This window comes from Emys orbicularis, chromosome 22 (genome assembly GCF_028017835.1).
Source record: "Emys orbicularis isolate rEmyOrb1 chromosome 22, rEmyOrb1.hap1, whole genome shotgun sequence".
In the NCBI taxonomy this organism is placed as follows: domain Eukaryota; kingdom Metazoa; phylum Chordata; order Testudines; family Emydidae; genus Emys; species Emys orbicularis.
Genome location: NC_088704.1, coordinates 16,493,622 through 16,510,841, shown reverse-complemented (window position 1 = coordinate 16,510,841; position 17,220 = coordinate 16,493,622). Strand labels below are relative to the sequence as shown.

At 51.2% G+C, this 17,220-nt stretch overlaps 1 protein-coding gene across 1 annotated transcript in view; it reads left to right on the top strand.

Moving 5' to 3' along the window:
- MXRA8 (matrix remodeling associated 8) overlaps positions 1-17,220 on the top strand; it is a 38,314-nt gene that overhangs the window by 11,210 nt on the left and 9,884 nt on the right. Inside the window, exons 2-5 of the mRNA XM_065421144.1 lie at positions 6,289-6,312; positions 6,777-7,085; positions 7,719-7,820; positions 9,256-9,714. Of these exons, the coding sequence (XP_065277216.1) occupies positions 6,289-6,312; positions 6,777-7,085; positions 7,719-7,820; positions 9,256-9,714 (894 nt within the window). The remainder of the gene's footprint in view (positions 1-6,288; positions 6,313-6,776; positions 7,086-7,718; positions 7,821-9,255; positions 9,715-17,220) is intronic.

Here is a 17,220-nt window from a genome sequence, read left to right as displayed (position 1 = left end):
TTTCCTAGTTGGGTCACACAGAGGAGGTAGTCTGCGGAGCAGTGTCGATGTGGGACGTTCCTCAGAGCTTTGGGCGCTTGCTTCTTGTTTGCCCAGCTTCTTCTTGGCCTATTTGAGAAGCTTGCCCTGGAATTATAGAAGCCAGAGCCTGGGTGTGTATTTTACAGGGGGATCTTGAAATGTAGGCTGTTCCCCTCTTCTCATCCAGCGGAGCTCAAGATTTTTGTTGGACTGGCCAGCATGATATCTCAGGAACTCAGTGGGAAGAACCCTGTGTTTGCCTCTAGAGTAGAAGAAAAGTTAGGGGCCACTACGTCAGCCAGTCTCCCTAGTGCCACTTGTGTCTGGAGCTGAGGATGGGGCTGGGGGATGTAGCTACAGGGGTCAGAGCAGTTGCCCTCCATTTTGGAAAGCGGAACCATGAACTGCAGCGAACGCAGTTTGGCCAAGGCTTGAGGTTGTGGTCCCAAAGCTTCGGCTCTCGTGTTTCTAGGCCTAATGGTTGCAGAGGGAAACCAGGGCAACCTCCCCATCCCTTTCATCTCCTGGAGCCATTCGCCAGCCTGGCCCTGGACGTCGCATTGACGGTGCTGTGAATTGAGCACGGGGCTCCTGGCTGCCCCTTGCCTCCGTCACACAAACTTTGTCAGTGTAAGGGGCTGTACGGCTGCCAGGATGGGTCACTGGCCTTTCTTCCAGCATAGGCAGAGTTGGTGCAATGCTTCCACAACATGTCCCCTTCCCAGGGCTGCCCGGGGGGGGGGGGGAAATGGGGCAATTTGCCCCAGATCCCGCAGGGGCCCCCACGAGAATATAGTATTGCAACTTTTTTTTATGGAAGGGGCCCCCGAAATTGCTTTGCCCCAGGCCCCCTGAATCCTCTGGGCGGCCCTGCCCCTTCCAGTCCAGGGGGAGGGTGGCCGCAGTGCGGCTGTGCTCTGGCTGTTCCCAGCTGCCCCAATGGCTGCATGGGGCCGGAGGCAGCTTAGGGCAGTGACTCAGGCTGCTCTTACTTTGCTGGGGCCCAGGGCAGCCCCAAACCATGACCCAGAATCAGGGAGGTGCCACTTTTCTTTCATCCCATCTCCAGTCTCAGGCACATTGATGAATTGGGTCCCAGTATCCCACGGGCATCCCTGATCTCACTCCACTCCACTGTTTCCCCTGCATCCTGCCCAACCAGCTCAACTCACTACCTCCTTTGTCTCCTCCCACTCCTGGCTTCGCACCTCCTCTCACGCTGCCCCCTTCCCCCTGACGCGGTTACTGCCTTGATCAAGGTGGGCAAAGCAGCCTCTTTCAGCTGACAGGATCAGTACTGACAGGTGGGAGTCGGTGACTCTGAGCCACGCACAGTCCAGGGTTTGTATCCCAGCCAGTAAGGATGAACCGTAGAACCAAGGGCTCGAAGTACGTCCCTGGCAAAGCACAGACAGGTATTACACCTACTTTACAGATGGGTAATACCATCTGTATTCTCTGAGGCACAGAGAAACACAGTGACTTGCCCATGTCCTACAATGAGTGGCAGAGCTGGGAAGAGAACTCAGGAGTCCTGATGTGCAGTTGCCTAGTAACCACTAGACTGGTGCCGCCCCTGTAAGGATCTGCTAGCAGAGGCTTTAACAGATGAATGAAAGGGAAGCCGGCAGGAGCCGTGTCAAGTTTTTCTCTCCTGGAAGCTGCTGCCCTGATGTTATAGATGATCACGCTCTGCAGCCTTGTTTCACAGAACAACCCCGTTTTGCAATGTGGCGGAGGAACACACGTGGCCTGTTAATGAGCTCCAGCAGCCCATCCGGGCAATACGCCCCAGTGGATGGACGGGAGAGTCAGGGCTTGTGTGGTCCTGATCATGCCAGTAGGTAAAACCAGAAAAATAACAGAATCCAGAACTGGGGGGAGAGGAGCTCTGCTATTCTTAGCTCAGGGACGATGCAGGCTGTGGAGTGGGGCACATGGAGGGTTTCCAGGTTTGGAAGGCTCAGCTGGATGGCTTTGTCAGATGTCCAATTTATGCAGTTTGCCTCCATGGTTTTTACATTAAGTTGTAAGGGGGAAAGGGAAAAATAAATGCATTCCCACGGCTCTCCCACAAGAGGAGATTCTTGCAGCACCAACTCAATCCGTTATTAAGTGAACAGCAAAACGAGGCTCTGACAGCACTGGGTGTGCAGACAGCTAGCAGCCCCAACTTGTAGACATTGTGCTCTGGGACGAAGGTCACTTGACTGCACCACCTCATCATGACATCACCTCCCTGTGTCACGATGCAAACCTCACTGTATCCTGACTGGTTAGCATCACACCGTAACACTGATGTATGGCAGTACTGGGCCAGGACACAGCACGATGACATGATGTCCCATCACACCTGAAGATATGCCCAGGTCCTAGTTATTCCATCGCTTCGTGTGAGTAACTCCCAGCGATTTCAGTCACTTACTGCAGCCCTGGGACAGTTGGTCCGTCCCCCCAGCTATCTCAGGGCTCACTCACGAAGATCAAGATCAGTGACAACCGTAAGACCAGCTTCTCCCAGACAGTTAGAACAATGCACTTTAGTTCTCACCTGCGGTTCCGGCCCTCAGGCTTGCCCAGAGTTTGCATTGTGGTTTGTGATATGAACCTGTGCCCCCTGGTCAGTAGTCTGGGTCCAGCATGTTCATCAGCGCATGATCAAGAGGTTAAAGCATGGACCTGGGTGTTAGAAGATCTGCCTAATCCGCAGTCAAGGTGGGACCATGAACTAATTATTTAGCATTTGTGCCTCAGTTTTTCCACCAGTAAAATGAATACTTTGATCCATGTTTGCAAAGCATTTTGGGATCCTCAGAAGGAGAGTGCTATAGAAAGGCAAAGTATCATTTCCTTGTTGCCCCAAGCTAAATCTGAGCTTCCAGAAATGAAGGCCTGAGCATTATTGTTCTGCGCCAAGTGCTTTGTAAACCACAAGAACAGGGATCGGAAACGAAGGAATCACTTCACTGTTTGGGAATGTCTTGTCCCTTCCTTTTATACGAAGTGATGCAAAGTACACCGGCAGTTCCCCAGTGTATTCTGTTTGTAAAGCTGCAAATATAAATGCAGAAGAAAAGGCTGCCATCTGGAGTATCTTTGAATGGGGCTCTTGCATGGAAACTGCCATTCTCTCCCCAGGGTGTCATGGCCGATGCTTTGCGAGAGGCAGAGAATAAGAGTGGTTTATTTTATTGAGCGTGTTCTCTGTGGGTGTGATTGAAGCAGCCCCATTCTGGAGTTAATTTATTCCTGGTTGCAAGAAATAAATTCCAGTCTTTGTCCGGGTGGCATCGTGCCCATGGCATTAGCAGGACAAAATGACTAATTATCTGGCTGTAACCCGTTTGTGCTTAAATGGTTAACAGATGGTTTATGGAGATGAATGATGCCACTGCGTTGCGATACTGAGCCATGCTCTCCACGCTGCCCACTGGACTTCCCATCCTATGCAACTAGCAGGAGGTACTGGGCTATCCAAAGGTGGAAACGAAGACATTTGTTTATGTCCCAGGAAGTAGTTCTCACCACATGGATCTGAGTTATGTGGGCTGGAGAGGCTGCACTGGGCTAGCCTGGGGAAGCCAGGCGTGTGAGGGAGACAGGATTTAATGGGGATGCCCTTGATGTCAACAGGTGGTTTCTCTGACTAGTGCTGGCAGCAAAGTGTGACAGGAGCGTGCAGGGAAACACGCCTGAGTGCAGTGAGGTTGGCCAAAGGTTCGTGCTTTGCTGATCATCAGCTTTTTGCCTTTTATGAAACACTGGAACTCAGTCAGTTGCATCAACTCCAGCATCGGTGCTGCTGCCCTTTCTCCTGAAAGGTGCTAGCTTCAAAGACTTGGACACCAAAGCCCTCTGTTTAGCCATAGGACAGGAAGAGTGGCAGTGCGGTCTTCCCCTCCGCTCTACTCCAGCTCAGCTCTGACCTGGGACTTGAATCTCCATGTCCATTTAGTCCTTGGTCTCTGTTGGGACAGCAATCTGAATGCCCTCTAAGAAGGAACCGGAGTGAGATTACCAAACGCCGTTCACACAGGTAGCATAGAGCCAAGCAGGGTTCATATAGACGACCTACAAGGGGAAGGCTCCATACCCCATTGCTAATTCCATGAGCCATCCAGCGCCCCCTTGCTGCTAGAATCCATGGATGATCCCTGGAATCGCAATGGACCATCATGGGGAGCCTGGTCCATGTGGCAACAGCAGAGGTGCAATTATGCCTTGTCACCCTTTCTTACTAACCGTTTGTGGGAGAAGGGTGGAACTTTTCTCTTCTAGACGTAAGGCTGGGTGTCCTCCTACAAGACCCCCAGGGCCCCTCCCCCTCCAAATGAACAGCTCTCAGGGCCTCGCCCTGGCTGACTATACACCAGGCCGAATAAAAGTCTCTATTATCTATTATATAACGGCAGCGTGGTCAGAAGCACTGTCTAGCACCACTGGCGAACCAGCTGGAGCCAGTGGAGAGAGACCAAGGTGGTGTTTGTACGCCAGTTCCATTATAAACACTCCGTCTCAGCAAGAGAACACTGGGGGAGGGCGGGTATTTTGGTAATGCCCTACAATTTCCCATCGATGGGCGTGCTCAGCCGCTGTCTCGTCTTACCCTGCCCAGAGCCAGTCTGCGTTGTGAGTTGGTCGAAATGCCAGCAGCTGTCGGCCCCTTGTGTTCACAAGCATTCCCCCTGTGGCTGCCGGTGGTGGTGCTGCCCCGTCGGTAGCAGTGGTGGAAAATATTAGGGAGAAAAAAGCCCCGTGGTAGACAAGGTCCTGTTTCCATTGTGTAAAGGCAGGCTTTGTGGTGTGAGGGCACAGGGATAGCCCCTGTCAGTATGTCCCCAGCCCTAATCACAGCTCCGAGCTATGAGGCTCAGCTGTAGTTTTCTCTGGACAAGCTACGACTGAGAAGCAGTGTGTGACTGCAATCTGGCTGAAAGCCCTGTTGAAACTGGCCCAGGATGGAAGGCACCCTACAGGCATCAGAAAGGCCAGTGGTTTCCTGAGAACAGGACCCCTGGCCATTTAGTTCCAAAAATGCTGGCCTCAGCCCTGTTAGCGACAGGAGAAACCCTTAGGGATGGCTAGCTGAGAATGTCTACACCGCCATCGGGACAGGGTGTGTCGACACACCTGAGCTAGTTCCCTGAAAATCGCAGTGTAGTCACCTGGCCTGGACTAGCTGCCTGAGTCCGGACCTACCGTCCCAGTCCAGATTATACACAAGCGGCTCGCCTGTGTTGCTGCCCAGGCAGCCATGGCCACACTGCTATTTTAGCAAGATAACTCGATCAAAGCTAGCTCGGGTATGTCTACGTGAGTTGCAGTCATGCCTCCCAGTTGCTGTGTAGACATACCCTTAAGGCCAGGTTCAAATCCTGTCTGTTGGCTGCACCCATTAGAAGGTGTAAGTTACATACACATTTAAGGCCTGATCTTGGGAGGAACTGGTGCGTTGCATTTACATGCTTAGTTGTTGTTTTTTTTTCCTGGTGGCTCCCGAACAGAATTAAGATATTTAACGGGCGAGAAGCTGCCTCTGTAGGACCAACTGAGGGGAAGTTAAATTGGGGATATAAACTCCCCTCTAGCCCAACCAGCACATTAAAGGTGAATGCGAGGACTGGAAGAAATCCCTGTTTTCCTTCCGCTGACATGAATGGCCTGTTCATTTCAATTGGGGGGTTGGTGGGTACAGCGTTTGGCCTCTGAAAGTTACCACAAATACCAGGCCACTGATTAGTTTCCAATCCACGTAGCTCCTTTTTCTAATTATCACCTAGACCAGGGTACGAGTAAAATGAACAGAAGAGAATCCAGATAATGAAAAAGATGGGAGGAGGGGCCAGCCAGATTGCTGGGGTTGAAGGTGGTGAAGAGAGTTAATTAGCATGGTAAACTACTGGCCCACAGTTTAATCTGGTGCCTCAGGTTATCTCTGCAAAGCCAAGACCAAATCCGAGTATATTTTTGACCCCGTGTCTCCACCCCCTTCTCCAGCCTGCTTGTTTTTTCCATTCACTGGAAGTTCTTTGGGTCAGGGACTCTCATTTCTTATGCTTGTAAATGGCCTAGCACCGTGGGGTCCAGACGGGCTGTGAGGCCGTCACCGCTAGCACAATATAAATATTAAATAATCACAATGTTGAAGAAGAGCTGAAGGATGGAATAATAAAAATAAAGGAAAGATGCTTGCTGCTGGCTATGAATATATTTAATATTCTCTCATTTACTTTGTCAGTAATGTTATTTTCTCTTCTCCTTCGACAGGGTCTGTTGTTCATTTGTATTCAGGTAAGTGACACCCTTTGAATCTGTCCTGGTTTTAGGATCGTTAGAAGTATGGGAACTGACTAGAGTTGCCAGCCCTCCCGGTATTGGGCTCGATCTCCCGGAGGCTACTAAAGCCAATCCGGGAAATTTTAGGCTGCTAAAAGTCCAGCAGTGCAGCAGGGCTAATGCAGGCTCGCTACCTGCCCTGGCCCCACACAGCTCCCAGAAGTGGCAACATGTTCGGCAGCGACTCCTAGGAGGAGGCGCGGCCAAGGGGTCTCTGCACACTGCCCCCGCCCCAAGCACCAACTCTGCACCTCCCATTGGCCAGGAACGGGGAACTGCCTGGCTGCCCATGAGCCTAGGAGACCCTGCCGGACATGCATAGATTCTAGAACATGCTGCCATGACCAACCTGCTGCTTTCATGCATCCTTCCCCACTTCATGCCCCATCAGTCCGGCCTCTCCCTCTCTCTGCCCACAGTCCCAGCTGACATGTTGAACCCCGAAAGCGTGGTGGTGTCGGTGTCGAATGTCAGCGCCGTGGCTGGATCCCAAACTGTCCTGACGTGCAAGAGTTACCGCATGATCTGGACCCAGGACCGTCTGAATGACCGCCAGCGTGTGGTCCACTGGGACTTGTATAGCAACCAGGATGGCGATTACAAGGCGGAGAGGCTGTGTGACATGTACTCAGCTGGGGAGCAGCGGGTGTATAGCTCCTACAACCAAGAGAGGATAGCCATGCCCGAGAATGCATTCGCAGATGGCAACTTCTCACTGGTGATCAAAGGTACCAGGAGCCAAAGGGATCTCTCCTTCCATTGCTTCTAAAGAGCTGCGGCTCCATGCTCTTGTACTGAGATTTCCTAAGGGGAAGGGCAGGCTGATGTCATCTGAGACTCAGGAAATGCAGTGTTCTAACCACTAGTAAAGTAACCACCTTTTAAGAGAAATGTGCCTTGCAACCACTTTGAAAGTCTTAATCACAGTGTGTCAAGAGGAAGGATGGCCTTATGGGTAAAGCACTGGACTAGGTCTGGGTTCCAGTCCCAGCACTGTCATGGACTCCCCGTGTGGCCTTGGTTGAGTCACTTAATCACTCTGTGCCTCATTTTCCTCACCTGTAACATGATAAGAATCTTGCCTTTCTCCCACTCTCTGTCTGTCTTGTCTGCAGATCGTGAGCTCTCTGGGTCTCTTACAATGCCTCGCACAAGCTTGGCTGGGGCTGGTGTTACTGAAATGCCAAATAATAATTCAAACAAACAAGAATGAGCTCAAATGAGCATGTAACTGCAGTGAGACGTTGGCCCTGTTCGTCTAAAGCGCCTTCTGTACCGCCCTGCCTGGGGGCATGCTGCATAAACAACCGCAAACAATCGTCACCTTGCTCTTAAATGGTCTTTTTCTCCTCCTGCGCTAGATGTTGCAGAGAGCGACCAAGGCACGTACTCTTGTAACCTCCACCATCACTACTGCCACCTGTACGAAACGGTGAAAATCCAGCTGGAGGTCACCGAGAAAGGTAAAGGCGCATGCTGATGCAAACGATGGGTATCGGTCCCTCTGCGGGGGGCAAGTACTTCCCATGCCCAATACCTCGGGCCCCAGGCTGACAGAGAACTCTGGGCTCATGTAGAGCCTTGTTGGTTTCACAGGTGTACTACCCAGGGCTAGCACCCTGGGCCCTGAGCCCCTGCTCCCACCCACTGCCTCACTGAAATCAGGGGGGGGTTGTGCAGCGGCAGAGCACCGTGCAGGATAGGGTCACGGGGGCCGCACCTGAATGTTGCTGCACCTCAGAAGACCTCCGTGCTCACTGCAGCTTCTAGCAACCATGCAGCTGTGAGGTTTCATTCTCTGCCACTGGAGTCTTGCTGTGTCACAGCCTCTGGGTTAGAGCAGAGGGGGGCTTCTAGGGACTGCCACCGACGGCACCACTTGGATGGCGACGCCGCTTGCTGTAGATGTTCCCCCTTGCCCGCTAGCTTCACCTCCACCATGTCCAGGTTGAGCAGCCGGCTGGCTTTCCTGCCGGTCCCAGTCTCCTTAGCCCTGGGGAAGAGCAGAGGCTGCCCTGCCCGGCTGTGCTGCGAAAGAGGCGAAGGGCTGACTGTCCAGCAAGCGTCCGGGTAACTCGTATAAGTGGGTGGTGGGATGGGAAGGAAGCAGCATCTTCTGCTTTCTGCTCTCGCTCCCTGAAAGTTTCTGTTCATGTAATAGAAACGCCCAGTCTTTCTCCAGGAGCTAGGGTGACCAGACAGCAAGTGTAAAAAATCGGGACAGGGGGTGGGGGGTAATAGGAGCCTATATAAGAAAAAGACCCCAAAATCAGGACTGTCCCTATAAAATCGGGACATCTGGTCACCCTACCATGAGCCCCAGGCTGCTTTTCTGTTTTTTAGTGCTCAGCATGACCAGCCTGCAAGCCAGTGATCCTGTAACTCCTCCAGTAACTAGGGCACTGGGGGCAGCAAAGCATTTCCTGCAAGGAGACTGCCTAAGACGCTTGGAGGATGGGACCTAGCGTGTTGAAGATAAAGTCTGTTATTGCTATTCCATTCTCAGTCATTGGAGAGAGCACGCTCTTCCTTCTTTGCAGACCTAGCCACGGACTCTCAGCTACCAGGGAGGAAGGATGGGCTTACAGTTAAAGCACTAAACGGGGACCCAGGAGTCCTGCGTTCAAGTCCTAGCTCTGGCACAGACTCTCTGTGTGAGGTTTGAGCCAGTCACTTCCCCTCCATGTGCCTCAGGTTGTGAAGCACTTTGAGATCCTTGGGTGGTAGTGCAGAGCAGGAAAGCATTCTCGGTGGTTCCTAGCATAGGAAAGGCTGGTGTCTTTAGACAGCAGAGCTGCCGGGGGCAATCAGGTATAATAAGGTGTGTGTGCTGAGTTGTTTCCAGATGAAATGGGACTGTATATGTTTACCCAGCTGCCTCCTGTGTCCTCTCTGCAGCCAGGGAAGTGAAGAGGTACTGGGATGGCGAGAAGGCCGTGATCGTTGCCTTGCAGGACAGCACCGTGGTGCTCCCCTGCGTGAACCGGAACCAGATCTGGACTGAGCGGCACAGCGAGGAGGAGCAGCAAGTGGTGCACTGGGACAGGCAGCCCCCGGGGGTCCCGCACGACCGGGCCGACCGCCTCATAGACCTGTACGCCTCCGGCGAGCGCCGCTCCTACGGGCCTCTCTTCATCCGGCAGAAGATGAACATCACCGAGACGGCCTTCGCCCTGGGCGACTTCTCGCTGCGGATTTCAGCCCTGGAGAACGCCGATGAGGGCACGTACTCCTGCCACCTCCACCATCACTACTGCGGCCTCCACGAGCGCAGGATCTTCCGGGTCTCCGTGACGGAGCCAGTGAGAGAGAAGAAGGTGGTGAACCTCACTAACCCCAACATCGTGCCAGCTGTAGGTAGGTGACCCTCCGAGGGTGGGGGGTCCTTCCTCCCGGGGAGGAGGTGAACAGCTACAGCCCTGCCCTAGGGCTGAGCTAGGCCATCTGAGAGGGGCTATAGAGCAGGCCTATGGGCCCTGCCCTCAGGAAATGCCTCCAGTTCCAGAGGGTTTTCTAGCCAGCAGAGATGGCTCTGCCCTCACAACATCCCTGGGCTCAGGAGACACTCTGGGGCAGGCCGGAAGGAGGGAGGGGATGTGACCAAGGTGTGACTGCATCCCTGAAAAGCTCCGCAGAGGCCATTGAAGCAACTTCAAGATGCTCTGAGAGCTTCCCCAGCCTGAGCCAGGGTCCACACGTGACCCTGCAGCCAGGAGTAGATGAGACTCAAACAACGTCCCTTCTGTCAATGCAGGAATGAATCTGCCCCTATGTTCTAAGGGGTGGTTGGTGTCTTTGTGTGGGTGATGGGTGCTCTGATTGCTTGAGGGAAAAAACATCTGCAAAGAGCAGTCTTAAAGTAAACCCTGGGAACCTCTGGACAGGGCCTGATCCTGCCCCCAGCTCACACTGAAGTCAGTGGGAGTTAAAGATGCTCAGCACCTTTGGAGCTGATGGATCTGATTCTTCTCTGCCTTGCATCTAGTGCCACTATATTCGCTGGTGCAAAGTGCATGTCAAAGGTTACTATTCTGGTGTGGGAGCATTTCACACCCGCTCTGAACAGGTGTCCATGCCAGGTGGTGGAGAATCAGGCCCCAAGATCCCTCCCCTCTTTTTTTTTTTTTTTTTACCATATCTCGCATTTTCTTCTGTGGACAAGCTGCTCTCTGAAGCCTGTTCAAACCCTGAACCATCACACTCATCACAGGCAACTCCCCTTCCCCAGTTTAATAATTTTTGAGCCTTCCGGGTTATTGTTCTTTATTAACATTTTAAAATATTCATCATGGTTTAATATTTATTGGCTGCTTAATACTGAATTTAAACGTGCTTCATAAATCTTTAAGTAGCTCCGTTCTGCTTCAGCAAGAGGCTTTTCCAAGCCACGGAGGCCTGCGTCTCCCCGTTGGGCCATAGATCGGCATCCAGAAAAGAGAGGCATTATCAAACAGAGATTGCCCGGGGGCTGAGTTTACGGAGAGGCTGGGACACAAATACACCTCTACCCCGATATAACGCTGTCCTCGGGAGCCAAAAAATCTTACCGTGTTATAGGTGAAACCGCGTTATATCGAACTTGCTTTGATCCGCCGGAGCGCGCAGCCCCGTCCCCCCGGAGCGCCGCTTTACTGCGTTATATCCGAATTCGTGTTATATCGGGTCGCGTTATATCGGGGTAGAGGTGTATTACTCTCTCTGCCTATGGCCTTTTTGCTGCCGTCCCTTGGCTTGGGGAGTCACGTTCAGCTGCCATTTTGCAGATCTACATTTCAATTTCAGGGAGGGTCCCCTAGGAATCCAGATTTGCTCTTTGTTTGTGCAGTCAGTGAACTGGTAACCACCTGAGCAGGAGGTGGACAAAACATGGGAGGAGCTAGAACCAATTTAATATAGACAGACTAGCTCACTAGTCGTTCAATCCTGCATCAGGTCCCCAAAACGGCTCAAGCGGTACTGTCCCCTCTTGCCGTCTAGAGGAAATACCTAACTAATGTCCTGGTCAATTTGAAATAGCACTGAGAGACAGCCTCAGTATCCTGACTGCATTCTAATGTGGGGTAATTACATTCTGCCTCCTTACATTGCCCCCTGGCTTTCAATAGAGTACATATTCATCATTTGCACTTCCAAACTGTTGGCTGTGGGCTGTCCCATAGCTGCTGTGTTTCACCCCAGCAATGGCTGTATTTCAGTGGTAGGGAAAGTGATCCCAGTGTAGTGTGTTTCAGTTTCATGGAGCCTATCAAGCACGTTGGGAGAAAAGGGGCCGGATACGTGCAAGATAATCATAGAATCATAGAATCTCAGGGTTGGAAGGGACCTCAGGAGGTCATCTAGTCCAACCCCCTGCTCAAAGCAGGACCAATTCCCAACTAAATCATCCCAGCCAGGGCTTTGTCAAGCCTGACCTTAAAAACCTCTACGGAAGGAGATTCCACCACCTCCCTAGGTAACCCATTCCAGTGCTTCACCACCCTCCTCGTGAAAAAGTTTTTCCTAATATCCAACCTAAACCTCCCCCGCGGCAACTTGAGACCATTACTCCTTGTTCTGTCATCAGGTACCACTGAGAACAGTCTAGATCCATCCTCTTTGGAACCCCCTTTCAGGTAGTTGAAAGCAGCTATCAAATCCCCCCTCATTCTTCTCTTCTGCAGACTAAACAATCCCAGTTCCCTCAGCCTCTCCTCATAAGTCATGTGCTCCAGCCCCCTAATCATTTTTGTTGCCCTCCGCTGGACTCTTTCCAATTTTTCCACATCCTTCTTGTAGTGTGGGGCCCAAAACTGGACACAGTACTCCAGATGAGGCCTCACCAATGTCGAATAGAGGGGAATGATCACGTCCCTCAATCTGCTGGCAATGCCCCTACTTATACAGCCCAAAATGCCGTTAGCCTTCTTGGCAACAAAGGCACACTGTTGACTCAATCAGTAATATCAGTATAAAAATAATATCAGTAGTCTGGGTCCTGCACCGGGGTTTGTCACTGGCAAAAAGAATGAAAGGATTAATTACTACAATCAAAGAAGCAATCTCAGGAGCCCTCTCTTCCCTTACACTAATTCAAATTTAAGCAGCAAACGAATGTTCTTCCTGTGTTCAATGGTTTTTGTTTCTCCCTGGTAAACTTTTGCCAGAGGTTTTACTCTTTACTCCTTTACATTTCATTGGAGTGCACAGGACTAAATAAAATAAAATAAAGCGACTATGTTCCATTAACTGAATGATAACAGTGTCTGCAGCTGGATTGATAAACGCAGTCTTGTAGGTCAGAGTGTGCTGGAGGAACTTAAGAGACAGTGAAGTCTAAGGATCAGCGCAGGGAAACTTGGAGTCAGGACACCTGGGTTCTCTTTCTGGCTGAGTCTCTGTGACTGGCTTTGTGACTTTGGACAAATCCAGTAGGGTCCAGTCCTGCAGCGCGCACTCACACAAGTAGCAGGGTAATCGCTTTGTGCCTGCACGGGATGGAGAGAACGTCTTGCAGCAGTGACATGAGTCATCATTGGTTGATATTCATAAAGTGCTTTGAGATCCTCCGATGACGGGTGCTATTGATGGGTACAGAGCCTGAACTGTGCCCTGTGTGCAAAGCATTAGTACAAGAAGGGAAGGAGCCTTCTGCCACTTTGGCAAACTGGGTCCTGATCCTGCAACTCTCGGTAATGTTGACTCATGCGAGTAGCCCCCACTGGTCTCCTCTGGCCAACAGCAAAAAACGACACAGATGAACGTGTTCCCTTTGAAGGCAATGGCAAAACTTGCAGAGACGGCAATGGGAGAAGGATCAGGCCCAGGATCACCGCCCCCACACACACCTCATTTGAAGGACACACAAGCTGGATTTTTTCTGTTCAGAGCCTTTGCTAAACAGGTCCATGGGGACTGGCTGCTGTGCCCTCGGGACCTGATCTAAAGACCACGGATCTCAGCGGAGTTTGGATCAGGCCCTAGTGGGCCTCGGGTAAAGCAAAGCAAGTCGGTTCAGCTGCTAAGCTTTGCCCCCTTTGGGCCCCTGGGTGGTGAGTGCTCATCTGGCCTGCAAAGCGCCACGCTAAGGATTTGCTGAATCAATGGGAATTTGAGAGAAGCTGGAATGTCTTGTGTGCCTGTTCCAAACCCATCGACACCATGCAGCACGCCGGAGCGGCTCCTGTTTCCATAGCAGCGGGAGTGGCCGTGACAGAACCTCCCCACTCCTTGCGCACCCATGTAAAAATCTTCCGGGAGAAAGGAAGGAAAAGGAAAATGTCAGGAGATAACAGAACCAAAGCGCTGACCTTTCTCAATGACCAGCTCCAGTTTCAGGCGTAGCTCCAAGGTTTGGAGCCATTTCCAGACAGGAAACTTCATCCTGCTGCAAATAGAAACCTGGGCTGGATTCTGCTCTTGGTTGCACCCGCATAAATCTAGAGTGAAGCCACTGACTTTAGTGGAATGATTCTGCGTAACTGAGAGAAGAATCCGGCCGTTATCTCAATGACGGATTTATTGTAGCACAGTTCACAGAACTATGCTCAGTCCTCTGCTGCCTGCAGAGCCTCAGCTGGTGCAAAGTGAAGCTAGACCCATTTACACTAGTGCCGGGGATCTGACCCCTGGTATTTTGGTGGCAGGAATGTCGGGAGGCTGTTCCCTACTTAATTTTTTGCACTAAAAATCAGTGATCCTGGGTTAAAATAAAGCAGCAGCCCTTTGAAAATGCAAGTTTGTCATATATTTCAACCAAAGGTCTCAGAGCACCTTACAAACATTGAGTCCCTCAAGTCTCACATGCCTGTGAGATAGGTACGTCTTTATAAAACAAGCCTGTTAATTATTCCTCCTTGTCCTAAATGGAGTAGTATGGGAGCGAGGGAACTAAATGGGATTATACCGTATTTGAGAGAAACAAGGAAAGGATTTTGACTATGGCTGCGTGCATGCCTGGTCCCCAGTCCTGTATCCTGATCCATGCGAGTGGACCCTCACGTCCATGCCGAGCCCTGTGGACTTTGGGTCTAAGGGTCCACCTGTATGGATCAGATTGCAGGATTGAGGCCTCGGTGTGTAACTCCACTGAATTCAGTGATTTATAGTCTGATTTGTGAGCATGTGTGTGGGAATATCAGTGCCTTAACTCTTGCATTACTGGCTATGTTAGAGCTCACCTCTTTTGTTAACTAGTATTGACTATTTTAGGGAACTTTAGTGCAGTGGCTTGAGTGCAGATGGGGATGTGATATTTAGAAATATTGCAGGTTTGGCTCTTGCTTGTAGCATAAAGCAGCATCACCTAAGCTTACACTTTGGTGGAAAACTAGAATGGGGAAGAGATACTGTATACTAGATAGAGCTACTGTTCCTGGCTCTGTCACTGGCCTGCTGAGTGACCTTGGGCAAGTCACTTCACTGCCTGGTACCTCAGTTTCCCCATCTGTAAAATGCTGATCTCCTTTGTAAAGTGTTTTGAGATCTACTGGTGAAAAGCACTAGGTAACAGCTAGGTGTCAATGATAATAATAATTAATAAAAATAATACTTAATAAAATAAACCGCAAGAGGCCCAAAACTGTTTCAGATCTATTCTTTGTTCTGTTAGTGAAATCCCCAGTGTTTACAAAAGGCTAAGCCAACTCCAACCCTCTCTAGCAAGCGATGTCAGGGGAAGGCAAAAGACCAGTAAGCTGCCGCGCTGTGGATGCTGTCAGCTGGTTTAAACCTCTGCCCGTGCGGTTGCTTCCTCTGTGTGGCAGCTACTGCCACCTTTAACAATGTGGAGATTTGCAGCAGGCAGTTGATGTTGATGGTTTTTAATATTTTTTTAAGCCTGGCTGTGGTGACAAGAGTTACCCAGTTCATCCCCAGTAGAGCCAGCCAGCAACAGTCGGCGCAATGGGTAGCGATGGTAGTAAAAGAGGAATACACGATTGGGCTGGAGGACAAACCCATCAGACCACGCAGGGCTCTTGCCGAGCCTCTCGATTTTCCGGTGGTGATGTTGGCATTTCCAGGGCGTCATCTTTGGCTCTACGTTTTTGGCTCAGTTTCCCAAGATGTGTGTGTTTAAAAAAACAAACGAAACAACCTGCCCCGAAGCCAGGAGCTCTATGTACATAACCAGGGCCTTTCACCGCAGGATCATGGGCACTCAACAGTCATTAATTAACGCGCGCAGCACCCTTGTGGAGCAAGTCAGTTATTTTTGCCATTTTACAGATATGGAAACTGAGGCACGGGAGTGGTTTAAATAGATTCTTTGTCTTATTATCGGGGGCTTGTTCCTCTCCCTGAATGTACGCTGACCCCATGGCAACCAAAGACCCTTCCCCCTCATTAAGGACGGGGCCGTGTTGTGAATTTCACATCCATTGGCTTTGCAGCTGAACTTCTCCTCAGTCTGAGGGTTCTGGATGTTCTGTCCGGCCCATTGAAGAGAGCGGCCCAGGTTGAATTGTTTAGATCTGGATCCAAGCTCCCCGAAAGTTCAGGAGGGCTCAGATCCAGTGTTCAGGTTCTGAACCGGGGCTAACTGGGTTTCTTCCACAAAGCTTAGCGAAGACGCCATCAGGCTTTCAGAACTCTGCACCCTGCTGTACCTCCCCTTCCCAGAATGCCCTGCTGCTCTTACCAAGTTGGTAACAAATGGTTTCCCAGGTGGACCACTCCTGTGTGTTCCAGTATTATAGCTGTCAAACTCTTGTGGCAAAAAGACTTCACAGCGAGGGCTGAATCCAGCCCTGCGCTATGCAGGTCTACAAGGACAGGAAAAGGATATAGGTAGCTTCTTCCCCAGTACAAAGAGCAGAGCATGAAGGGACAGGACCAACGGACATACCAGCCCAGGCACCATGTCCCGCAGGGGGCCATGCTTTTCTGGCCGGGGTGTGTCCAGCCGTCCAATCACACATGCTGTGATCAGCGGGGGGCACTGGCATTTCACTCTTGCTGGGAGCAGCAGCAAAGTGCTCGGCCTGGGCCTGCCCTGCGGAATCCTGGCCTGCCTGGCAGGAGTCACTTTCACAGTACATGCACTGGGGATGTATCTCTAGTCCCACTTCCTGCTCCTCCCAGAGCAGGACCCAACCCAGAGACAGCTGGAGGGTTTCCTGGTTCCTACCTGTTCTAGAGCAGCTGCCTCAATTCTTCATTTTGATCCCCAGTTTAGCATCTCCTAATGCCCAGGGGTCCTGGGTCACTCAAGTGTTTAATTAAAGTTTGGCTGATTGGTTTAATGGGCTATTTGCTCTGGCCCATTAGCCCTTCTGTAACTGGGGTCCTGGACCTTTGGGTCAGGGTGCTCAGTGCTTCGTTTATCGTAGGGAATGTGGAGTTTCTGGACCCTGGCTGCGTTTGCATTTCTGTACTGATGGAACTGAATAGTTTATAACAGTCTCAAATGGCCCGAAAAGCAAAACCAGCTGTTGGAGTCATAATGAACTCGCTGGCTTCGCTCAGCAGCGACATTCCGCTGACAGCCGATCATCGCTGCGCTTAACCGATACTCCGGAGGTGTCACGTCACTTACCGGGGAATGACTAAAAAGGCTCTGGGGAGATCTGGCTACACAGGCAAGGCTGACCCAAACGGAGAGCTGGGTTCAAACCGGGGGCAATCGTGTCCCAGCTGAGACAGGCCCCAGTGGTCTCATTCTGGTCTCGATGGTCATTTGGTCCACACTGCAAAATCACCCTCCAGTTTGGCATAGCATAGCCTTTGCTTAGGACAGGAACGTTGGCAGAAAGATGGAAGTTCTTTCTTGGCAATATTGAGCATGGTGGGCCGAGGATGGTGGGGGAAAAGTCTGCTGCTCAGTGCCTGCCATTTGTCTCTGTTATTAGCCCCCCGCTCTCATGAGCACCAAAATACACTTACAAA